Source organism: Micromesistius poutassou (assembly GCF_964030765.1).
Source record: "Micromesistius poutassou genome assembly, chromosome: 14".
Taxonomy (NCBI): Eukaryota; Metazoa; Chordata; class Actinopteri; order Gadiformes; family Gadidae; genus Micromesistius; species Micromesistius poutassou.
In genome coordinates this window covers 1,136,227-1,161,594 of record NC_140284.1, presented here as the reverse complement: position 1 = coordinate 1,161,594, position 25,368 = coordinate 1,136,227, and the positions used below count along the sequence as shown (strand labels likewise).

Here is a 25,368-nt window from a genome sequence, read left to right as displayed (position 1 = left end):
GTCATCTAAACTAACTAATCAATATCCCGACATTCAACCTCCGCGTTTGGATCGCTTCGGTCCGCGGGAGCGAACGAACGCCTCCGACTCTCCCCGGCGTGTCGTGCTACGCACACAATGCGCGTATGTAGACAGGGAGTGGCGAAATATAAATAATTTTTTGCCATAACTCCTCGAAACTATTTCATTGAGTATTGCCGTTTTTATGCGGATTTGAACGACGGATGTAATGGACCATTCGTCGTCGATAATCACGCAAGTGGCACGAAACGAAGAGGAAAATGCGACTTGTGCAGAAGAAGGTGAGTTTGGGGAAAGTTTGCTGAGGAAGCGACCAGGATATATGGCACAATACAACAGCGGAGTGCTGCCTAACTCCGGCTCATGTTTCATTGAGGCTTTTCCACTCAACTTTACGAGTTGCAAAGTACAGTCGCCATTCCGTCACTATTCCGCAGTACCTGCGGTCCACAATAGTTAAAACTTCGCAGCGAGCGGCGAACTTTAAATTAGTTTTACGAGGCTGTTAGGCCCGATCCCGGGCAGGGATACCCGACCCACGGTGTGTGTACTGGAGCCGGGGTCACACACCCAGGCTCCTACGGGACCCGAAACCTGCGATCGATCCTCGTCATAGTTTCATGAGGAGTCGATTTTGACCTGCCTTTCTGTAGTTTAATCCTACTATGAATCGATATTGATTGACATGTAAAGGGGGCGGGGTCTCCCGACAGTGCGTCAGTGGACTGCTCAGGACGGGTCACAATGTCGCCCCGCGAACCGACCTGCCCTCACCAAACAACACGGTCTCGGTTCATTGTAAACGTTTTATTTAACCTTTTATTTATTAAGGGAAGGCCAATCAGAACGCGCTCTTTTTCAATGACGCCCTGATTACAACATACAAATACAACCAGAAATACAAATGTACAATAGATATAAACAGTAGGTCAAACAACCAGAACATTTCAATACATATAAATCATACAATACAATACAACAACAATTAAGAATTATTTATTATTACTAATTATTACTATTTACAACACAAGCCATCCTTATTTAATGCGACAATCCTCCCCTTGATCTTCTCAATTAAGACCAGCATGATGATGGGAATAAGTTTGTCCATATGGCCGTCTCTCCTCCTCACTATGAAAGAAGGCCAGCGCCTAACGGTCTGCAGAGTTTGGTGGTGAAGTGATGACCTGGGCACATCTAGTACGAGAGTTGGGGACTGTAAGGCAATATTGTAAACAATAGTGGGCGTCCATTTAGTGGATGGACGTGTTTTAATAAGTGTCTTGAAGTAGGCAGTTGGCATTGGATTACATCTTTAGAAGTAGGCTTGTAATCAATTTAGGGAGCATATGTAAATGATCATTGAGCTTAAATTATTATTTTTTATATTTTATTAATCATTGCCATTATTAAACGTTTTATGTTATATTGTTGTACATTTTTGTTCATCAGAAATGACAATAAAAACATTTAAACTTCTGGATCTGAGCGCTGAATGTGAGAATCCACTAGTTTAAGTGAAGTGACGACGCACTAGTTGTCTAAATGCTCTCGATCACCATTAGCTTCAACAGGATATTCGAGTGGCCTTACTTGGGATTCCTGTCTGAGCGTGTGCCATTTAAAGAGACTATGAATTTCATGATGCTATTTCAAAGTGGGTTTGAACCTTGGATACATGCTCATGCTGATTTGCTGGTGTCCTTGTATAGTGCCATGAAATGATGCTTAAGCCTATGGTGTGTGGGTGATTTTCGTCCTACCAGGTTATCGATTCTTTCATCAATTCAGAATTGAACAGGGTATGTTTTGCTCTTGTCCAGCATAGCAAGGACCCCGATGTCATGATTATATTGACTCATAGGCTTCCTAGGGAAAATTATCAATGTCATTTACTTACTACTAAATGACCCTGCAGTGGACGTTACACCCTAGCAGCTGTTAGGTATTGCTCTAAACCTTATGTGGAAGGGTCCCTATGTCGGGGAAAAGCGATCTGATCATGGAATAGAAACAAAAGATCAACCTTTTAGGTAGCTACGGTGTGTTTGACTGGTGGACACGCTCAGCAGGTGGCAGTGTAGGACAGGTTGGTGCGACTGCAACTCCAGCCGCTCCTGTTACTTCCTCTTAGCCAAGAGTCAGAAGCCACACATATGGCTTCCCTCCAGAAGTCTGGTTATTATGAAAAGTGAATGCACCAGACACAGTATCGCCTGGGTAGAAGGCAGAGTGATTCCGAAGAGGAAGCCTCACCATTCTGTGCACAAAGTGCCTCTTCAAACATCTGTCCCATGGCAGCACCCATAAAGGGCCTGTTGGGCTGGACCCTGTAGGGCTGGACCCTGTAGGGCTGGACCCTGTAGGGCTGGACCCTGGACCCTGTAGGGCTGGACCCTGTAGGGCTGGACCCTGTAGGGCTGGACCCTGGACCCTGTAGGGCTGGACCCTGTAGGGCTGGACCCTGGACCCTGTAGGGCTGGACCCTGTAGGGCTGGACCCTGTAGGGCTGGACCCTGTAGTGCTGGACCCTGTAGTGCTTGACCCTGGACCCTGTCTGCTTTTGAATCCATTCTCTAAGACTAAAGTTTAGTGGACAGGGATAACGTCTCCCTCTCCTTTTAATATTGACGATGAAAGCATCAGAAAAAATAAGCTATCTTGCACTTCAGAAAGCAACAGTAGCAGTGAGAGGAGGCTGCAGTTTCAATCATTTTGGCGGAATAAACCGTTAAAAATATAGGGTTCGATTTACAACATATTATTGAACAACATAACATGGTAGTGACCTCTAAACATGGCGCGTTCACCATAGTGTTGTAACATTGTGACATCAACTTCACATTCCATAAAAGTTAAAGCCTGCATGGGCGTTAACTTTTAATGCCTAATGTGTTATGATTTCAAGTAGTCAGTGATAGCATAAGGTGACATTTGATAGGTGACATATTTGATAAATATAACTCATTCATATGATGATTACAAGTACTTTAAAAGACCCACTGCTGCAAGGGACAAATATATTGAGCCAAAACAACTAAAATATTAAATCTAAAGTATGCAAAGGGAGTGGCACAGTTTAACACATTTATTTTGAAAGTTTTCAACCAACTTCCATTTTTGTTTTTTTCCCATTTAAAAAGAAGGAATAAGCGGGGCGTAGCCTTGTCCTATGAGGTACTAGATCCTTAATAGTTTCAACTAATGGAGGATGTGTGAATCGTCTTTTTTTTTTTTTGTGCAATCCTACAAAATATTAGCCACACTGTGGGAGAGTGAAGCCCGTTCTCCAGTGAAACCCAAGGGTACACTTTGGATTGGTCACCTATATAAACAGGCACACAACCTTTGACAGAGACATGAATTGCATTACAGAGGGCATATTGCCCAGTAGTGCCTTCACAATTTGATAGGCAATGTGTCTTGATCTTTAAGTGTTGGGTTTAGCTAAGGTTATAACAAAACGCTTAACAGCATAGCTGTCGGGACCTTGGTCACCTGAGATTATTTTTAGAAGACCCGTTTATCTACGACAACATTAGCAACATATTTGAACCCAGGTGTGGTCCCGGTTTTCAATCTTCTGCGTAGCACTGGGTAGTGGGTGAGAAGCAAGTTGCACTGGTTCAGGTTTCAAAGTCTGTTGCGGCAGGCCTCATTCTGGTGCATCTGGATAGGAATAGAACTGCACCCTTGTAAAGACGGATGCCTCAGCTGAGAGACCCAGATTAGCCCCCTTTCTAACTAAGCATGCTACAAACATGCTGATGGCGGCCTGTGTTTGTTGGCCCCGTGGGGGATCTGTTGGCTCATTAGCACTGACTTGGCCTTTGGGGAAACTATGTGCAGGTCTTGGCCTTTGGAAAAATGGTGCAAAAATATGACTAGGTCCATTCTAGTGTTGGCCCGGTGTAAACCACCGAACCAGACCGGTATATCAATGCATACCAGCAGGTGGCGCGTGCGTGTCCACCACTCCACTGCTGACAAGTGGAACATGATGAGTTATGTGTGCCTGGCGCACACTAGACGTGTGGAGTAAGGAAGAAAATGGGGAGCGGAGAGAGCGAGCAGCTGTTGGATCTCATTTAAGACCGGCAGCACAAGGATAAGGTGTGGAAAAATGGGATGGCAAAAAAAGTGACTCTGAAATCAGCAGATTACTGGTACTAGCGGGAACAAGGCAAACGTTGAGCGGTTTATGGTATTACCATCTTAATGTAACCGTGGTCAGCGCGAGGAGAGCAAAGTCTCAACCACCACTAACTAATTGTACAGCTCCAAGCCAACATTGTTTAACCAACCCAGACCAGTACAAGGAAATCACCAAATGCATTGGCATGTTTATAGCATCTGCAGCTTTAGGGGTGGGTACTATTCAAATTAGAACCGGTACCCAACCATACCGTTTTTCAGTACTTTACCGTCTTATAACTTAATTTAAATTGTAAAAAACAGTCAAAATCAAACAGTCAATTCAAATTTCTTCAGAAAACTGGACATGCCCCACACAAAATAAAAGCCCCTCCCTACGTCCCTCTCCCCTCACGTCCCAACAGCCTGTGGCCTGTCAGGGTCTGTCGCCCTAGCGTGAGAACGCTGTCGCGTGGGTCTCAGAGGAAGCACATGTGATATCCTTCCCAAGGTGCAGGAGTCGTAGCAGAGGCCTCTCTGGCCCAGTAACGCCGTCCTCTGCTCCAGGGTGAAGGGTGTACCCTCTGCTCTCTCTGTGCCCTGAGGCCGGTGGAGAGGTGGACTGGATGACCTGACGGTGAAAGCTGTTGTAAACAACATGCCCGACAAGCTGATAACTGATTATAATGACCTATAATAACATATTTGAAATTCAAAAAATGTATTACGCTTAGAAAAGTGAAACTCTGTGCTACTTAAATTGTTTGTGTCTAGGTCATTCACTGTCCTGAAACTTAGCGTCATCTTCATTTGCATCATCCTTGTTCCCACCACATGTGTTGCCTTTACGACAATAACATTACTCATCCTTATCCTTGTCTGTCCTGTTAAACAACCTCACAAACAGCCAGCAGAGGCCCCGGTATATCCAGCTATCCTTTGACGGCAGTTTGTAACATCTGCATTTAAAATCTCCTGAAATGGGCCACATATGGACACTAACGTTAGACCAAGAAAGAGATTGCTCTCATGGCTGCTTGATGTAGAGATATTTTTAATCCAATTCAGGTACGGTCATCCATACATCCTTTCAAATTCACTTTTTCCATTTGGTAGCAAAAATTAAGGAGCACACACCAAAATGTGAAGGGCACCAACGATACTGCGATATATTTCTGTAGTAAGTATTTTGAAAAACAATTTTTGGTATGCAAAATAAATTCAATCCAGGCATCCATAAATAACGCATTTGCTGGTATATTTGGCAAGTTTACTACAATACATAATCACATTGAACTAAATAACATAAATCAAAAATTAAGGGGAATTGTATTCACATAATTAACAAGTTCAGCGCACACAATGTAATTCTGCATATTTAACCTAATTTAATCTAATCACACCAAAATGGGACATTCTCCCAGGAAAAACCCTACAAACATGCAATGGTAGCCGCAGCCCTCACTCACCTGGGGCGTGATAAGGAAGTAGCAGTAAGTTGCTATCGTGACAGTTCACATTTTATTTTAACATGTCTCATATTCATATTGTTTTTTCGTTTGCACAAAACAGCAAAGATCCATAAGCCTTTTTTTCGCTCAATATTGATATAGCTTTATGTAAATATAAAAGGATTAAGGGGATGCAGAGATATTTCTCAGCAAAACGACTTATGTTACATTAAATCAAACATGAATACATAATTCTGTAGCACCCAATGGGTTGACAAGAGGAGTAGATTATTATCATTATTTTATATTGTTGAGTCACGTCTTGGCTAATCAAAGTGTTATGGAACACAAGGTTTAAGTGCTTTTCCCGCAAAAGATAAATATAAAACATTTGTTCTCAATGAAGGAAGTTCTGCTTTTGAAATAGTTAATAATGCATTTTGGACACCATAATAGACTGGATTTGTGAATAATGGGTTAGTGCCATGAATAAACAACCAACCTAATCTACTTTTGGCAATTTGTTGTTCGACTAAGTTACATTTTTGTGTGCACACAAAAAAAACAGGTGTCAATGTCCAATCAAGAAGTGTATGGCATGGTGACGTTTAAGTTTAATAAACACCGATTTATTTAAGTGTATAATAATATTTATAGTAATTGTAACATCAGATTAGTAGCACTACTCTGCTAGTAATGGCTTTCAAAAGTGGTGTCTGCCCATATCATCAACAAAAGGATTGAGCTTTCGATCAACGTGGCGTTCGGACAACAAGGACTTGAGCTCCTTCATTGGTAGGCTGTATACACCCCACGCCTTGTTTCACCTCAAGAACCTCACGTCCCACTGATCTGTATCTGTAACCAGACCCACATACTGCCTGCTGGATTTCTTCCTTGTAACTGATTAATAGGCAGTCCCATGCTGTGATGGCTTGTGGCCAGCATCCAGCTCAACACAGCCTTCGTCATCACTCGTATCCTATGAACTTGGCATAGAGCATGAGTAGGCTTTATGTTGAACTTGTACCTTGATAGATTGATTCTTTATTCGTCAGAAGGGAGAAATACAACCCATAATAAATAAGAATATATATATATATATACGTATATAAGAATAATATAAATGTGTGCCCTAAAATGTATGAATATAAATGTTAACCCTCGTATTATATATGCATGTACTAGCAGAGGTGTCCCACGTTTTGAACCTTGGTCATTGTGCCGATGTTGCGTGTCACCGCTTGGGGCAGGTTGCTATTGCAGCTTTGGCAAAAGACCATGAGGACTGCCGCCTTCCTGCTTAGCACAGCCGTGCTCCCACTCCGTCCAGAGCCCCTATCCTGTGACTAGAGAAATGCCTACATTTGCCTTGATGTTGGTCCAGATAGATTCGTTCTTGACTTGGGGTGCTGTGCTGCCACTGCACATATGGACATATTGGATGGCAGGGTGTTTCCTCACAGGGTCTTTCCTCTTGATATCCTCAATGAGGCTTTTGAAGCATGTGGAAGCCGTCTTCATACCATGCTCCAGGTCCATGGACCATGCTCCAGGTCCATGGACCATGCTCCAGGTCCATGGACCATGCTCCAGGTCCATTATAATCACAAAGGACTGGGTGTCCGACACGCTGCAGGCCACAGTGGTAAACAGTGATTTGCCGCTGATGCCAGAGAGCAGCCTGGATCTCATACTGCCAAGCTGCCGTGCAGTTTCCTGCAAAATCCACATTTAAGACAACATAGTCCGCATCCAACAGCCCTGTTCTCCCGAATTCTGTATTTAATTCTAGAAGTTAGCCAAACTTCTAGCGGCCGCGGTCTTCTCCAGCCTCCCCAGAGCCTCCTTCAGTGCACCAATATCTGGGACCTGAGTCTGAACTCCTCCTGCAGCCTGCAGACATAGCAGGGTGTGGCAATCTCCTTCCTAATCGGGTATGCTGGCTACAAGTTGCTGCAACCTCCTTTCCTCGCTGCAAACATTACATTCCTTGTGCATGCAGTCTGGGCCCTTTGGACTGCACGTCTCTGCAATGTAATGTTCTACTCTGCGGAACGCTTCTAGAGGAGGACATTTGTGTTCTCATGGTATTTACTGTCTGGGGTGTCTGCCCTTGGGAGCACGTAAAGGTGGCGCGGCTCTGCAAATTAAGATTTACCTGCCACAGCCTCAGCCTCCAATTGGGATATAGAAAAGTGATTCTTCTGTGCCATTGTCTTCAGCCTTCCCTCCCTGATTGGAACTGCGATGTCATTTCATCATAGAACTGCCTGGTTAAACATGTTTGCATCAAATGTAACACATTTTTGTGTGTGTTCTCTTTATCTTACTGAAAGTCTTCTGCCTCTTGGTATTTGTTAAAACCCTTTCCTGTAATTATTAAAATAGCAGTCGATACAAGTGACAATGTTATTTACAACAAGCATAAAAGGGATATAAACAAATGGATTCAGTCAAAGTTACAAGTTTAGTAAAGTAAGTATAAAAAGGAAGTGAAGCAATATCAACCACAATTCATTCTTCCTTTCTTGCTTTCCGTTACCGGAATAATTGACTTGCAGAATTACATAACATTATATGGTGGAATAAAATATATATATAAAAAAAGTTTTGTTCCAGTTGACAGCCCTACTGGAATGAGTTAATTTCTAGCAACTCATGTAAGAATTCTCATAATTATCCCAATCACGATAATCCAGAATTTCAGAATTTCAATCATGCCCTATTAAAAGGTTAGCCTAATTTACAGATCTTCGTATTTATTTTAATTTTGATTACGATCTCACAGCTGTGCACCTCCAAATGAAAGACATTTTCATTAATCTTTTATTTATATATTCTTGATGAGGGCTTTAAACAGAAGTGCAAAAATAATTAATGTACACTAATTATGTGTACTTGTTTAATGCTATCACAGTTCAATAAGCCCAAATCACAATGTACAGTTTGTTTGCAGTTTCCAGGACATTCAAAGAAAAACAAGCCATTGTTAACCTGGGGAACTAGAAAGGTGAAGTGAAAAACATCTGAGTACAGTTTAGACCGGATTCACCCAAAGGGAGGGCGGCTGCGTGCATCAAAACACTGCAGAAGAGATCAAATGAACCATGAATACCATTTAGCAGTGACTTTAATCCAAACCTACTGCCATTGAGGAGCAGGAGGTGTTCGGCTGGGAGTCAAACCCCCTCCTGGCTACTGGCACTGCAGTCTTTATATCGCAGCCCTGATAATTGGCCCGGCTGTCTAGCACTATGTTGTACGTGTACGTGTAGTGTAATATAATGCAGAAACATCACCCCGCTAGGCGCTAGGCGCTGACATCATCCCTCTATGTATAGGGCTGCTCCTCGAGATCCTTTACCTCGTCTTGGTCCGGGAGTCGGCACACGTGTGCTTGGGTCAACGCACAGCATTGCGGTTTCCCCTCTGCGGGTACTAGGTGACACAAGAAATGGTTTGTTTGTGTCTCCGTTTATGGCCTTGGTATAATACACGGGTCTAAATATACATACAGCCACAACACTCGGACACACTGCCATCATTACTGAGAGCCGTCAGTAGACACCCGTGTCTATTTCTGTTCCACGGATGTGTAATATCAGTGAGGGACTGCGCGATGTTTTCTAACACTACTAGTATCACCTGCCCTGTTCCTTCACACATGTTTTCACACAGGACCTTACGGCTTCTCAGGGGGAACCGCTGGTATGCCTTGACAAGCGCGTACCAGGCCTCGGTCCAGCTCCACTTTGATCCCCCATTGCTGAAAGTCTTTAAGGGTAACAGCTCCTGTTGGTGGAAAGTGGGTCGTATCCATGTGAGGGGTTACCTTAAATGTCAATTACAGCTATTTGTATCTGGGGTTTATTTTAAGGAACAGGATAGTGAAGTGGTAAGGGTGTTCGAATACCAGCCCAGAGGTTTTGGATTTGTGTTAAATGTTCGCAAGATGCCTAATCCCGGTCATTTCTATCCACCGTGGTCATAGTAAATTGTATTTTGATAGAATCACAGGAAACCTATTGTGATGATCCTAAAACTTAAAGCTCAGTGATTTTTGCTTGTTTCGTCGGTTAATCACTAATAAGCAATTGGTAGTCTAATCATTTATGGGCTAAGCCTTTGTCAGGCTTTTACTGGAACACAAAACAAAGTGGTCAGAAAATTCAAAAGCCAGCGTTTTCCCTTCGTTCTCTCTCGGGATGGCCAATTAACGTCAACATATTGTGACACGTACACCTTTCTATCTTGTTTACAACATTCCCTGTACTCCAAACCCAGACCTCAGGTCCACAACAGGCTCCATGCTGATTCCACGGGTTTATTCTGAGTGGTGTCCTAATCCCGGACGTTGACAGATTGGGCTGTCCATCGGGCCTCAGTTCATTAGTCCCAGACTTTTCTTTGTGAGGGCGGCCTCTCACCACTCCCTGGTCCGATGATGGGTGTTTTCTACCCAGGCTTGGTGCCAAGGAACGTCAGCTATCCTTGATCATTTATCTTGGGAAGCACGTGGGAAGATTTCTCGTCATCTCTAATGACATCTTCATTTGACAGTTGTAGTCGCAGATTTAAAAAATGTGGTCAGTACATTTCAGAATTTCTGTGGTTTAATCATTAAATGACATGACATGCCATACTCTTGATCACCATCCACCCATTACCTAACAGACCATGTGGTTTGGTGAAGGAAGGTGATTTAACCATCATTAGGATTATTTGGCACTCAATACAAACCACTCAAGATGTAGCTTAAAAAAAGTTGCATGTCTGAGTCAATCCAACATTGTGTAGAAGAATGCTTTGGTGCTGATACTCTACAGCTATACTAATCTGCAGTCTATTGCATGAACTCCACGGGCTCCATTTTCTCTCATAAAAACAATGTCTGCCGTTTTTATGTTGATAGTGTGATAATCTAAGTTGGGTCCAGGACATGTTACTTGCTGTGAACCCTTGCTGCCTACTGGCCTATTTCCCTCCTCAGTGCATTCTTTCATTGCAGTCGTTCTCTTAAATCTGTTAGAAAGTCAATAAATGATCTACTTATTGTTAATACAGAACTGGCACCGGTAGAGACCATTTTAACTTAAGTAAAACAAAAATGCTATTTGAAATGAACATTAAAATTACAATAAATCAATTACAAAGGAGACACTCAATAAAGTTAATTTAAAGTAGACAAATACAGATGAATGGCTACTGGTTGAGACCACATCAATTATTATACAATACATTATGATAAATCAATTCTGCAAAACATTAGTCTCTACGTTTGTCAGTCTCCATCTTTCTCATTGACTCTGTGTCTCTGTCACTGTGTCTCTCTCAGGCTCCGCTGCCGTCTCCTCGCCCCAGAAGCCGAGGGGTCGGGGGATTCTCCGCACTCTCTTCTGCTGTCTCTGCAGCAGAGAAGCCGACGCGGCGCCCGTCAACAACAACGCGCCCCTATTGGTGGAGGAGAACGGAACCCTCACAAAGGTAAGCGTCTGTGGTCAACACTGAAACACTAACTACGGTATTCCCGATATGTCTACATCCACTTTGTGTCGGAGTAGGGCTAGAGTCCAACAAGAATTTAGACTCCCAGTCGAAAGGTAATTGGGTTTGATCCCCAATGTCCACAGACGGCCTATAGGTATCCTTGAAAACAACGCTCTTACCTCTACCTGCACCCAAATGATCATCTGTCTTTTTGCAAGAATTAATTTAGCATTTTTTCCCGAGGAAACCCTCAATGACACATGATTGATGGTCACATGATCAACAACACATGTTTCCTTGGTAAAAAGGCCTTTCATATTTACAGAGTATCTCTGCTCACTGGGGGCACGCATATTGCGTTTCACAGATGAAAAGTTCTCGATGTACAGTCATCCATCAAGCCGAGTTAGATTCTCTAATGGGTTTGGGTTGGTACGTGGTGCGGATTAGAGACGTGGGCATCGGACCAGAGTTTGTTGGGAATGTGCTACTGAGCAAGGCAGCTTACTCTCCCCAACATACTTGGGGTATAGCATGATTGGACAAGGCCAGGATCGGGGTTGAAATGTTTGTGTTCATTTTGCAGAGGGTAGCTATGGTCTTTTCCAAAACTGTAGTCTGTAGAAGTCCCAGGTAAGAAACAAGTTGTATGTAAGCAACAAGTCCTATGTAAGAAATGAGAATAACTTCCAAATTGTACCACAAGTAGATACTTACGGGATTAAAATGGTTTACACCGCTTAACCTTTTGTGAAACCATTTCTGTGTTAATTATCCCCACGGCAACAAAAACATGGAAAAACAACCAATTACTAACCGCGACCAGGGTGGATCGAGTGGTAATCACTGGCTCAGGTTTCCTGTTCAGATTTATGCCTTACTTCAGCTTTTTATAGAGATTTGATATTCCAAGAGTTATTTGTCACGTCTGTCCAAGCCCCCAAAATAAATAGCATGTCTGAGAGAGAGAGAGAGAGAGAGAGAGAGAGAGAGAGAGAGAGAGAGAGAGAGAGAGAGAGAGAGAGAGAGAGAGAGAGAGAGAGAGAGAGAGAGAGAGAGAGAGAGAGAGAGAGAGAGAGAGAGAGAGAGAGAGAGAGAGAGAGAGAGAGAGAGAGAGAGAGAGAGAGAGAGAGGTGTAATGGTAGCAGGCAGTGTTGGTTGTGTCCCCTCACCACCCTCCCTCCTCCCCAGCTCCGTCATGCCGATGCGTGTGTGTGAGCTCCTGTTGCTCGTCTCCTGTCAGGCTGCTACTCTTCGTCGCCCCCCCTCTCTCGTCAGTCGTGTCTAAGCTGCTCTTTCCGTGGTCGTCGCTGTCATCTGCCAGTCATTTGAATGCAGACGGTTCCCTGTTTTCGTGTTGCTTAAACCATGATTGGTGCAGCTTGAGGAAGGCCCTTCTGCAGAGTAACAGCAGTCCCGACTAGGAAACGCTAGCGGCTTTATGTACCTGAGAAGCAGTTGAGGAGTCTAGTCCAGGGTTTTTTGTCTGCAGAAGACATGCCTGCAGAACTTTGCCAAATCCCACAAGTGGGAGAAGCCACCGACTTGACAAAGACCTTGAAGGAAAATGCTGATTTTGGTCTGAACGTCCTCATGGAATACACAGAGCGGAAACCTATCTATGGTGATATGGATCCATCCGGCCTGGACTGTGCTCAATGTTTCAGCAATAATGGACATTTTCTCGAAAAGGAGATTGAGCCTGAGAGCGCATGGAATGAAAATGCCCAAGACTTTGAGCATAATGTGGAACAACTCAATTTAGAGGGTAACCCCGAACAGTCTGAAACTTTGGATTTAAATGAGCCATTTGATGTTTTTTCTCAACACTGTGGGTGTTGGACCTACCAGTGCTGTGCTAGTCGCGGCTTTGCCTATGAATGCAGTTCATCTCGTGAACAGTGTGCCGAACATTTCCAATTATCTCCACAACGCGAGCCCCTTGAACAGTTGGAGTCTTTCGACTCTGAGCCAGAGAACGCCACAGTTAACGCTGAGGCTTTCGGACAATGTGAACCAACTGATTGTATTTCTGACCATAGTGAACAATTGGACTTACCAAACCAGCATATGATTTCGGGTCAACAATTTACCTGCTTTGACACAACAGGACAAGACATGACTGAGGATTTGGAACAATGTGAAACGTCTGCTATTTTCCATGAAAACTCTGCAGAGACTGGAGATTCATTTGACAGTGACACTGAAGTTTGTGAGTATTATGAAGAGAATGAAGAAACTGAAAGCTCAGAAGTTATTGATGAGCCAACGGAAGAGGATGAGGATTCGCCACCTAGCAATGAAGAGTGTTCTATATTATCAGAGGAGGTTGATTTAATTCATGCTGACACACTGCTTCAAGACAGTTCTCATGAAAGCACAGATTACCTATATGAAGACGATGATGATGATGATGATGATGATGGAGGCCAGCTAGATGAGGAATGCAACCCTCAGGATGTCGCTTCCGATGGATCAAATGATGATACAGAAAACGATCAAGTGTCTGATAACCACAGCCTCTGTTCTTCCTGTGACGAAAGTGGACACATTGAAACTGATGAAGGAGAAGGCTATGAACACACAGAACACACAGAACACATGTTTGTCCCAGAGTCTGACATCAACCCTGATGAAGATGGGTACTCAGATTGCTCTGAAAACAGATCCTTTGAGACTTGCTCCAATGGGAGCGTGCGATCAGAGCCCTGCTTGGATGTATCTGGAGAATCCGATAAAGGAGCCCACGGAGATTCTGGAGATGAACAAATCCAGTGGGAATCGTTCGATGGTGATGATGAAGAAGAGGAGGAAGAAGAAGAAGAAGACAAAGAAGAAGACAACGATGATGTGGATGATACAAATACTGACCTGGAACAAACCAAGGAAAATAAGGATGTTGACACCAACCTCTTTGCCTTATTTGACAGGGAAGACTACTATGGACTCTCTTTTCTACAGAGGAAACCTTACATTTCCTGTTTTGATGGCGGAGACATCCATGAGCATCTCTATCATGAAGAACCAAAACCTGTTGTGCAGAAAGTCAAAGCCAAAAAGGCCACTAGGCGTAGAAGAATGAAGGAACGGGCAATTATTTCAGCTGACCCGTCATCCCCTGTTGATGTACAGAACTCTGACGTTGAAGAGACCCTTCTCAGGGATTCACCTAAAGTCTCAAAGGTTGCAGTAGAACAGGAAGAGGTAGATGAAGATCAAAATGACTCTTGGGTCATCAGCGGACAGGAGGGAGATGATGAAACCACCCGCGAAGAGGACTGGGAGTCGAGCGGTCATGGATATGTCCCCAGCAATGAGGAAGAAGCTGAAGAGGATGACGTGGCTAATCCCGTATCTGTTAATGACAATATGCAAGCACCATGCGCGAATGCCATTTCTGTCGAAGGCGATGCGTATGAAGATCGTGAAACGCCAACATTTGATTCTGGAGCTGTTGACGTTTTGGCCATTGATCCGTGCCAGGAAACCATAGCTGAGGGGACAACAGACACACAAGAGCTTCTCCGTATACTTGACGGGAATGAGAACGCTGGACAACAAGATGTTTTTGTTTTGTGTTCGGAAAGGGAGCCGTATTGGGCAGAAGGCCAATATGACTCAAAGGAGTGTGATGTTGAGGATTACTATGCATATCAAATTAAAAGTGTACAGTCATCCAGTAAAATAGCGGCCACACAAAGCACACAAGGCAAGATGGTCCCAGGAACGGATGACTGCAGACAAGAGTTTCTGGTCGATTCGGAAGAAGGAACCGACGCCATCCTCAAACATGGTGAAAGTTTACCTTTTCCGGAGACCGGCTCAAATGGACTAAGCCTCCCTCATCCCTCAGAAGCAGGTCCTCCTCTACACCTTATCCACAGCGTACTTCCTGAAGGTGTTAGAACCCAGAGGAAGAATAGCATTGTTGAGGAAGAGGAAATTGATGTTGACGAAGAGGCTGAAGATGAGCCTTGTGAATGTGAATACTGCATTCCACCTGAAGAACAGGTATTGACGCTTCTTTGTCCTGCAGTTGTTAATGAGCAATAATAGATTTGTGTGAACGGTACTGGGTGTCTGGGTTACTTGACCTGTGACATGGACTTGAACTTACTCACTTATTTTTTTTACCTTTTTACCATTCCACAAAAAGACACTGAAAGCGGCAGCAAATGTACGGTCTTCAGATCCACACATAAAACAAACGGTTCAGATCTTGGTTGCAAACCCAGCTGCTCTTTGTATGTCACTACAGGCTTTACTTTCGACATATACATAAGTTGTCTGTGTCAATGGATTGACGACCGAGGTCATGCCCGCTTCCTCCTAAGCCTTGAGGACACTGTGTAAGCGTGTTGAGGGAGACGATGGCCCATGGCCTGGCCTGTGACTTGGCATGGATGATATTTTAATGCTCTTTCAACAAAGTGGCAGCTGTAGGGGTCAGTGTTTTATTATGTTGTCTTGCAAACACACGACACCACAACCATATTGTAACAGTCTCTGTACAAATTGACCCTCTAATTTTAATTCTCAAAGCAGAAATCAGGGTTTTTCATCCAGTATTTAATTTGTTTTAATATAGGATTTAAATCAAAATAACTTTATTCTGGTGATTTTTATTTTCAGGTTCCGACAAAGCCACTTCTTCCACAGATCAAGTCGAAGGACTCGGGGAAGATCTGTGTGGTCATCGACCTGGATGAAACCCTGGTTCATAGCTCCTTCAAGGTACGGACTGTGGGGTTCACCTACTGCTACCTACCACACAAATCACGTGACGGACGATGCTCCATGATCACACTGTATGGCATTGGAACAACAAACATTGGAAAAAAAGAAGTGGATAAATACGTTCACCAAATGACTTGATTTGTTTCTCTTTGCTTTTTGGGGTCATAACTCTAGATTATATTAAGATATTAAGATATGTATTTATAAATGGCTAGTATTTATGTAAAACATACTTTTACACTATGAAAGGTTTTATTTTATCTAGCCATCCTGTCTGGGCAACAATGTTTCTCTCAACATGGAAGCTGTAGCCCTTCTTGTTCATTAATACTGAAAGGTAATCTACCTTTTTTATACCTCTGTAAATTATTATCAGTGAACTTGTGAACCTAAACATTGAATCACCCATTGCAGCTTGAGACTTGACACTGAGGAAACGCTTCTCCGTAATGAATCCAAATATATCCATCAATGGAATCTTTTTTCTAGTCAAGATGCATTTAATGGAAAGGAAAAGATCAAAGTCATGACACAAGTCTTTATTTTATAATCTCGTTCGATCCCTTTTAAGGCCTCATTTCGCAGAACAAAGTAATCAATGCCTAATGGGATGGGTTGCATGTCAAGAAAAATTATGTAATAAATGCCAAGCAGTGCCGGGCCCTTCTTGGGTCACAGACGAGGCTCCAGAATGTCACTGGATATAACCAGCCCCTGAAGTGTAAACAGGGTCAGGAGTTTAGTGTATGCTCTATGCTCTGAGCACGGCCGTGGCCGATAACTTTATTGCTTGACACACTTATTTTTATTTTATTGGTCTGACTAAGTGAGATATGTGACCTTTGGGACTTGACTTGATGGTTCTTTTAAGGGCTGCTACAAGGTTGTACAGAAGTCTCCTTTTGGATTTTAATGTTAAGCTTTTCTTTGATGTATGACTTTCAAAACCAGAATTAGGATCAGAATTTGATTTATTGGCCAATATTGCTTTGCACATTTAATGGTATTAAGTTTTCAGGGACCCTTGACATACAGATATAAAATAGTCACTATAATATGGTGATATATTAAAGCATTATTTAAAATAGGAATTGCATTGCATAAAGGTATTGGTACACTTATCTGTCCTGCCGCGTCTAATGTTATTTTGCGGAATTCGTATGTATATTTTGTGGAATCACACAAAGATCCCCCAGGGGGGAATTGATAAGTTACTTTAATTAGGCCTTTGGCATGGTCATTAATATTGATAAAGAAAGTTATTTCCAAGGTGAAACTTGTGTTTCCTTGCTCACACACGATTCATGACCAGTTATTTTTGGACTGGATTCAAGAGCATGGCCAAGTTCATTTGAAAGTCAATCTCAATTGATTACAAAATATAGGTACTTCCGCCAAAGCCTGTTACAGCTTTCACAATATTGAAGGGTAATTGCGATTGAAATACTGATATACTGCACTCGTATCTATTCAAAAAACACATCCACAAATCATATTCTATAATTGCAAATTCAAAAGACCTGCTGGCCTCCCGGCTATTGAAAACGCTGCACGTTTAACATGCCATTCCTGTGAGAGCCCTAGTTACATACATAGTCAGTGGCATACATACATTGGAATGACCACTAGTGATATGGAAGAGGTCATTGCATAATTTGCACAAACAAATCTTTTGGAAAGGGCAAGTTTTGACGTGTGGTCCAAAATACATTTTACTTATGCATCACCCACAAAATTGAATACTATACTATTATCCAAATATGCGACTATGACATCATACATAATGAATGTATCCTCAATGCCTTGAACCCATTGGTATTTCTGTCACTGTAAATCAGACACTTAAAAAGCCTTGTCAAGTACCGAGAGAACGGTACATCATGTCAAAGACACAAGAGCTGGCTTATTTACACATGTCGCCAACCTGACGCTGACACAGCGTCTCTGCTGTGCTACTGCTTACCAACTCTAACAAAAAAAATCATGCATGTACACACGCTACCATTCTACAACAAGGTAGTACAGTTTGTGTTGTTTTTCTTCGACAGCCAGTGAACAATGCTGATTTTATCATTCCAGTGGAAATCGATGGAACAGTTCATCAGGTATGTGTTTAAAACTCTTGCATAATACATCTGTGTATTAGCCACAAACTTGGAATAATGAAGAAATCTAAAATCCTCTATTGTAGACGTTAATTGTTTTGTACATTTCACTCTCAGAAAGATGTTGGTTAGGTGAATCGAGCATATATTTCGTATTGACTGTAAAGCCGATACACGACATATGCTTAATTTATAATAACATTGAGTCTGATTTATTTTTTATTTTTATTAATGTATATTTATTTAGACTGCATTATTTAAAAGGTTTGACAAACTGCACCACGCTACAAAATAATAAATCAAACACCACTTGGCTGCGGCCTAGCCCGGGCTACCTAGCTAGCCCGCTAGCTGCCAGCAGGCAGGCCTTCTCTGTCGAAGCCTCCCAGCTGAAGCTGGCTATTTCAGGGCCCTGAGGAAACCAAGCGACCCTGGCAGGCTTCTCAGAAACCACCCGCCAAGCATAAAGCAGCCGGTTCAGAGGCGCTGGCTTGCATCACAGGCTAGTTTCACAGGCCACCGCTGTGAACCCTTTAAATGGTCGATGCTAACCCAGCTTGTGGCTAGGCCCTGGAGAAGACTTGAGAAGAGGGCTTGGGTCTGTTTCAAGTAATCCAGGATAGGCTTGTTGAAACCAGGGGAAGGCCTATTCGGGGTGACTTGGTTCAGAAACAAGGCCACCAGCATCCTGCTTGGTCTGGATACAGTTAGTTGTACTATTAGCAGTGAATACATGATCTGTTGGTGATGTAGTATTGTATGCATGTTTAATGTGATCATTTAGTGTGTGTTCCATTTGTTTTATGTTCTATATTTTCTATATATATATAATATAGTATCATGTGTTTGTGAGCGTGTATTGATGATGTCTCTGCAGGTGTATGTGCTAAAGAGACCGCACGTTGATGAGTTCCTCAAGCGGATGGGCGAGCTGTTTGAGTGTGTTCTGTTCACCGCCAGCTTATCCAAGGTGGGACACGCCTGCATGCTTCCTGCTGCCTGACACCAACCCCTGCATGCATACACCTGCATCTGCACGGTCCTCTTGTTGAAGTACAGCTTGTTGTAGATCACTTCTTGACTGCAGAGTTGAATATTTAATGGGGCGTGATCTTTCGAATACACAATGGCAGCCTTTACCAAGCTTCTTCAGAGAGACAATGGGTGTACATGAGCGTACAGGGAAACGTTCACATTGTAGGCACTTACGAAAAAGGATTTTGGGTCTGGTTTGCCATTAGCCATGGCTGAAGCCAACCATTCTGCATTAATTTGCAATACACTATTTGGGGAAGTGGTCATGTCTGCAAGGATGCAAGACAGCTAAGGGAATCCAGACAATAAAGAAGTCAGGAGATTCTCATGCCCTGGATATCACTCTGGCTACAGTGGCATGGGAATGCTTAACACCTTTCAGTTGGAGGGAGAGTTTGTACAAAGGCCTTTGAAATGTACCAGCACGGTTGTTATATTAGGATCCACTTTTCCACCATTGGGTTCATGCATGCAAATATTTTTACATTTACATTGAGGGCATTTAGCAGATGCTTTTATCCAAAGCGACTTACAATAAGTACATTTCTCATAAGAAGTGAAACAATATATCGCCGTCTGTACAGTAAAGACGTTCATAGAACCAAGTGCAAGTACTAACAATCACCAGGCTGACCCCATTCCCCGTACACAGCAGTGATAGCTACTGCAGATGCTACACAAGTACATACAAATATAGGCAAAGAAAGATGAAGTCTGTTATTATGATGCTATTGAAGTGGGCGCAGTGAGCCAGACCTGGGGCTTAAGGTGTCTTCTGCTCCACCAATGGTCCAGTATGCAGACCCGGTGTCTGACCTTCTGGACAAGTGGGGAGCGTTCCGGAGTCGTCTCTTCAGGGAGTCCTGCGTCTTCCACCGGGGGAACTACGTCAAGGACCTGAGCCGGCTCGGCCGCGACCTCCACAAGGTCATCATCATCGACAACTCCCCGGCCTCCTACGTCTTCCACCCGGACAACGCAGTGAGGGCCTTCTGTTGTTCTGAGTGGAAGTGATGCTGTGTGCTCATTGGTCGTCTGCGCTGATCGTTGTTGCTATTCTACGGGAAGATTATTTTCTTTGTTGTGAATTTGAATAATGCGGGGGGGGGGGGGGGGGGTGATCGTGTCGCGGGCAGACAGGATTGTTGAGGGGGGGGGGGGGGGGGGGGGGTAGTGTGGGATCACGGGCGGACGGGATTTGATTCCACTGTTAAACAGAGAGACATGTATTTAAAAAGTATCAAAAGTTCTAGCACTATGGTTAGAGATAGGTTATCATTGGGGCTGTTTGGGGACATTTAATCGGTATACCCTCTGTTTTTTTTTACATCTGGTCAAAATCCAAGATGGCGGACAGTGAAAATGAATTAATCTTACTTTAATCTTTGTTTAAACTGGTTTAGCTAATCCAGGGTTAAAACTGAGATGTGCAACACACCTCGGGTTAATTTTAAACCCAGTTTAAACCTAGATTTACTAAACCTAGATTAACCCTAAACCAGGATTAAGTTAAACCACGTTGGTGCAACCCACCCTTAGTCAGTTCCATACTTGACTTATTAAAGTACCACTTACCTTCAGCAGCAGAGCGTCCTCTGTGCCGATGCTGTTAACCCTGATGCCCTTTTGTATTTCCTGCGTTGCTTTTGACCCTCTCAGGTACCCGTGGCTTCCTGGTTCGACGACATGTCGGACACGGAGCTCCTGGATCTCATCCCGTTCTTCGAGAGACTCAGCAAAGTGGACGACATCTACGACATTCTAAAGCAGCAGAGGACTACCAGCTAACACATCAGGAGAAAGACGTGGAAAGACCAGAAATGCGAGGAAAGATCGGTAAAGCCCGATCAATCGGCAAGCCCCCTCGTCCCGGGGCCATGGAGGCTGACGGGACACTGACCCCTCCTCTCACCGACACGGACCACACTGCAATCACCCCCCCCCCCCCTGTCCCCAGCATGTCTATTAAATAGTTCTAAAAACAGGTGAATAGAGAAAAGTCCGATTATTTTAGGAACGTTTGTTTCGTTTTCTTAATTTTTCTGGAAATTGTTGTTGCTTTTTGTTCTGAGGTTTGATCATTTCAGGCAAGGAAATGAGAGCCTTCCCTCCGATGGGAATCTGGTTCAGTCCATCTTGCGTCAGTGTTAGTTTCCCTCCTTTTGTTGGTTTGTTAAGGAAACGCGTATTCACCGCTGAGCACAAGACCGGATCAGTTGAGGTAGACAGCTGGTGCCATCTGGGGCAAAATGCTTTGAACTCAAAAGCACAAACAGCAGATCCTCAACCCACAAAGGATTTAAATTAATCATGTTTCCCGTACTGAACCCCTTTAAAATATAGTTAAATATATTTATCTAATCCTCCCAGAAAAAAAAAAATATATGATCATATTTTTTGATAAATTAGAAAAACACTATACGCCCTGAATGTAGCTGGGCATTCTGTGCTGTGAACAAACGTGGCAGACAGGCCGACCTTAAGCTAGACTTTGTTTTGTTTCAAGCCTTTTATATGAAGGGAGGTGTAAGGTGAGTTCGTTTCTCTTCTTTGTTGTAAAAAAAATAATAGAGTTAATACTGCCGACTTGTTTATTGTACTCTCTATACCTAACTGCAACAGCTGGGTTTAGGGTAAACCCCACAATATTACAATACATGACCCTTAAAGCTAGTGCTGTACCGTGTTGGTTTACAGAAAGGACCCACAGTTGGCTACACTCTTTAAAACCCAGAGCAGTAGGATCTCGTTGGATCAATCTGTGTAGCAGGCCCTCCCCTCTGCAGACTGGACCGGCTGCTCTTCTCGCGCCATCTGACATTTGTGAGTGTCATTTTCTACATATAGCAGAATTTTAATGCAGGTATTTTAATTTTCATCTGAATAATACAATATTATTGATTTATTTTTAAATATATGTCATGTTTTATGTTTGTTTTATAGACAAACCAATTTTAACAAAGGAATAGAAAGTGGACAATCCATTTGTAACTCAAATTGATGAACATGTGTTTTTTACGATTATGTACTGCATGAGACGGGGCTGGTAAGTTCTCTGAAGACGGATGACGGTTGGTTTAAAGCACACTTGGGATGCTTCCTATCTATAAACTTGAATCGGTTTTGTAACGGCGTCTAGTCCCCTAGTACTGCTCACTTCATCCTTTTAGTGGCCTGGTTCCCATGGAAGAGTCCGGTTGGTCTATTGGGCCCGGTCACTTCTCCTCCGGAGTCACTGTGCGTGTGTGTGCGTTTGTGTGCTTGTGGTGTTTTTGGCATCATTGCTGAAAACACGTTTTTGTTGATAACAAGTATAAACTATGATGATGCCAGGAAGATATTGTAACCCCTTTCTATTTTATTTTTGAAAATAACTTTTTTTTTTTTTTTTTACTGTATGCAACAAGAGTATTAACGTTGACAGCCAAGTAAAGATACTGGTTAAATACATATTTGATTGGTTTGTTAAATTGCTGCTGAAAAAAACAAAACAAAACATATTTGTACCCTGTATCAATAAAGCATGTTTTATTGAGGCCAATTGGCAATACCATAATTGTTTCAAAAAGACGCTAAAGGGTCCAAGACAACATATGAAATTAAATGAAAAATAAAATACAATTGGAATAGACTTCATATGAAAACAGAACAAATTCACCCTTAAGTTCCACATGGCCATCCAGAAAACTCATTTACTACAACGTCCTATGATATCATCCTCACTTTCTACCAAAAGTACCACCGCGTTTTGGCCCAGTGTATTTACATTTGACTAACCATTCATCTGCAACGCGAGCTGTGCAGTCTTCACATCGATCATCAACTAAACAAATGTCAGACGATGGTAAATGGACAACATTCAATTTCCAAGGGAAATTGCATTGATTGAATTGTCAGGTTCAAGTAAGTATTCTTTTAGTGTTTTAAACCTCAAAGGATATTTTAAATACAGCCAAAGTATTTAAAATCTTGAAAAACAAACTTGAACTGTGCCAAAAAAGAGAAGCAAAGCAGACTATTGGTGTAGATGTGTACTAGGTGGATGCTTTTATCCAAAGCCATGACCGCATACATTCTTTGTATTTTTCTCAGTCTGAAATATTATCATATCATGTCATCGCTGTATGGCAACACCTGATATGCACAACTTGCAGGCAAACCAAATCCCCTGGCCCCGCCTGTGATAAATGCGCTCAGGTTTCATTGTGGGGCAGGGCTGACGGCTGTAAACACGTTTCAGTTCACTTTTATAAGCAGAGGACAGGTCTGTCACATCAACCGGTTCACCAGATCAGCCAATAAGAGGGCACGCACTAGCATGTGTTTAACCTAGAGTCATTCAAACCGATCTAGTGCTGTGTTTGGCATTTCTTTTGAACCAGTTATCGTTACATTCCCTAAACACAAAGAGTTATTTAGATATATCGGAGTTGCAGGCTTCCTATAGAGTTGTTAGTAGTGTTACCGTAGCCATTCATATTGCAAACATGAGATGGCTCTTTGTTACAATTAAGTTAGTTGAAAGTCTGTCACACTATTAAACATACAAAAATCTGATTGACATTGATCTATATGTATCTCATGTCAGTCTTGAATTAATTTAAATCATCTGCATTTTATTTTAACAAAGATTAACAGACTAATGGTGCTGTAGCTAAGACTTAAGAGCTATCATTTGCAAAACGTGTTAGTAAAGCCATAGCCATATGTCAGCTGTTGGTGAGTGAAACAACTGCGGTTGTTGACTGTTCTACAAGACTGTTTCAGACTGCTGCCGGGTCATTTCTGGGAATTTCGTCCATGATTGTATTGAGGAATCCATCGTGCCTGTCAGTAGCGTTCACTCACAGGGCAGTGCCACCTACAGGCGGGGGGTGGGGGGGAGCAGAGAGGGCTGTGTGTTCTGTTGGGGGTTTAGTTTATAAATCTTGTGTTCTTCTGCTCTTTTCCACTCTCTCTGTACAGCTTTCAAATCTTATCTACAGCACCTATTACCTCACATACATGTTTCAACATTCATCATTTTGTATGTCTTCGACTGACACGTCTTTCTTTGTGCAAGACTTTTTTGTCAATATAAATAGTTTTTATTGGAGTCCTAGTACTATAGTGTTGGGTGTTCAATGGTGGCCTTTTCCCGATTTTCGAGTTTGTTGTTTTACATCAAACTGTCGCAGAGCGGTGACAAATCACGACTATTAAAGAAAGGTCACCTTCCACCGATGTGTTGTTAGGTCACGGCTTGCAGATAGAAACATTACTTTATTCACAAAGTACACCTCACCACATTATTCAACACCATCATGTCAGCTTTCAATAATAGAATAGAATCGATAGAATATAATTTGTATCTCGTACAGTGCACTGTACGAGTGCACTGTACTACACTGCCTACATTTGCTTCATAGTTTGTATCTCTTTTAACTCTTGTCGGGCAAAACAACAAGTGCACTGTAAATGAATCCTAGAGACGGGCGATGACACCTGTCACTCAGGGATCACCTGTGAAATGTGAGCAGAGAAGAAGAGTTAGAAATACTGAGCGTCCACCAGGGTGCTGGTCTGGTCTGTCAGAACGTCCCTCATGACGTAGAGCTGCCCAACCCCTCACCAGCGCTCAGCTATACACTTTTTATTTTCGGATTGACAATGTTTTGCAATCCATTATTTTGTATAGGCTACGTAGGCATATATTATTTTATGGCTACTTTACATTTCAAACTGTATAATATAGGCCTACGTTTTGGAAGGAAAGAACGTGACCATTTATGAGGATAAACAAAACACACATTTTGATTATAACACATGTCCAACAATTTTCAGTTCAGTACCTTTTTTATTTTTAATTATTCGTATCATCTTCACTTTATATCCTATCATATGCTGACCCACTTAACACCTTTTCTATTTCTAGTTCCTTTATTTCCATTTCACTGCGGCGGGCCTCCTCCATTTACACTTTAATCAAGCCAGTTTATGAGTGTCTAAAACCCGATCCAGATGAATGAACTCAATACTCTCTCATTAATAGGAAACCTTTTACTGCTAAATATAGTTTAATATACTATCATTAAACTGGAAATAGCGCCAGAGAGTATGGTTGACCGACATGCCCATATACGGGCCGGGTATGTAAACACCTAATATAATTGCTGAGAATGTGGCGCTGGCTGGGCCAGCCCATTAATGACTTGTCACGGGTGTCGTGTGTATACAAAGTCATGCAGGCGGCTTAGCGGTGCACAAGATCTGCAGCTTAAGTCTTCACGACGGTTGTTTGTTTAACTCTTACACTTAAATGTATTGTCCTGTATCATATCAATTCTCAATAATGTGGCACCGCTTTCCGCTTTTTTTTTTTTTTTTCCGCTTTTCCGCTTTTGTTCTCAGTTTAC

General features: G+C 42.6%; 2 protein-coding genes across 11 annotated transcripts in view; one reads left to right on the top strand and one right to left on the bottom strand.

Annotated features, from left to right (window-relative positions):
- Window positions 1-22,509, top strand: ctdsp1 (CTD (carboxy-terminal domain, RNA polymerase II, polypeptide A) small phosphatase 1). 2 transcript variants are annotated; one of them, XM_084478339.1, is made up of 7 exons: window positions 1-302; window positions 10,945-11,093; window positions 15,729-15,830; window positions 17,882-17,938; window positions 18,816-18,908; window positions 19,769-19,954; window positions 20,633-22,509. In XM_084478339.1, the coding sequence occupies exons 1-7, from the start codon at window positions 230-232 to the stop codon at window positions 20,759-20,761; spliced, it is 789 nt and encodes a 262-aa protein (XP_084334465.1). In that variant the 5' UTR covers window positions 1-229; the 3' UTR covers window positions 20,762-22,509. The 2 variants fall into 2 exon arrangements, with proteins under 2 accessions (XP_084334465.1, XP_084334464.1); XM_084478338.1 differs by lacking the exons at window positions 1-302; window positions 10,945-11,093 and adding an exon at window positions 12,257-15,107.
- obsl1b (obscurin like cytoskeletal adaptor 1b) overlaps window positions 22,487-25,368 on the bottom strand; it is a 48,417-nt gene continuing 45,535 nt past the window's right edge. For all 9 annotated transcript variants that reach the window (XM_084478329.1, XM_084478331.1, XM_084478333.1 and 6 more), the window contains one exon: window positions 22,487-24,475. In XM_084478329.1, the coding sequence (XP_084334455.1) occupies window positions 24,461-24,475 (15 nt within the window). In that variant the 3' untranslated portion in view covers window positions 22,487-24,460. The remainder of the gene's footprint in view (window positions 24,476-25,368) is intronic.

Bases quoted from the DNA above. Each gene is read 5' to 3' on its own strand.
- ctdsp1 (XM_084478338.1), top strand. From the start codon at position 12,594: ATGCCTGCAGAACTTTGCCAAATCCCACAAGTGGGAGAAGCCACCGAC. The intron at 15,108-15,728 runs GTATTGACGCTT...TTTTATTTTCAG, and splicing joins GCATTCCACCTGAAGAACAG to GTTCCGACAAAGCCACTTCT. The intron at 15,831-17,881 runs GTACGGACTGTG...TTTCTTCGACAG, and splicing joins TGGTTCATAGCTCCTTCAAG to CCAGTGAACAATGCTGATTT.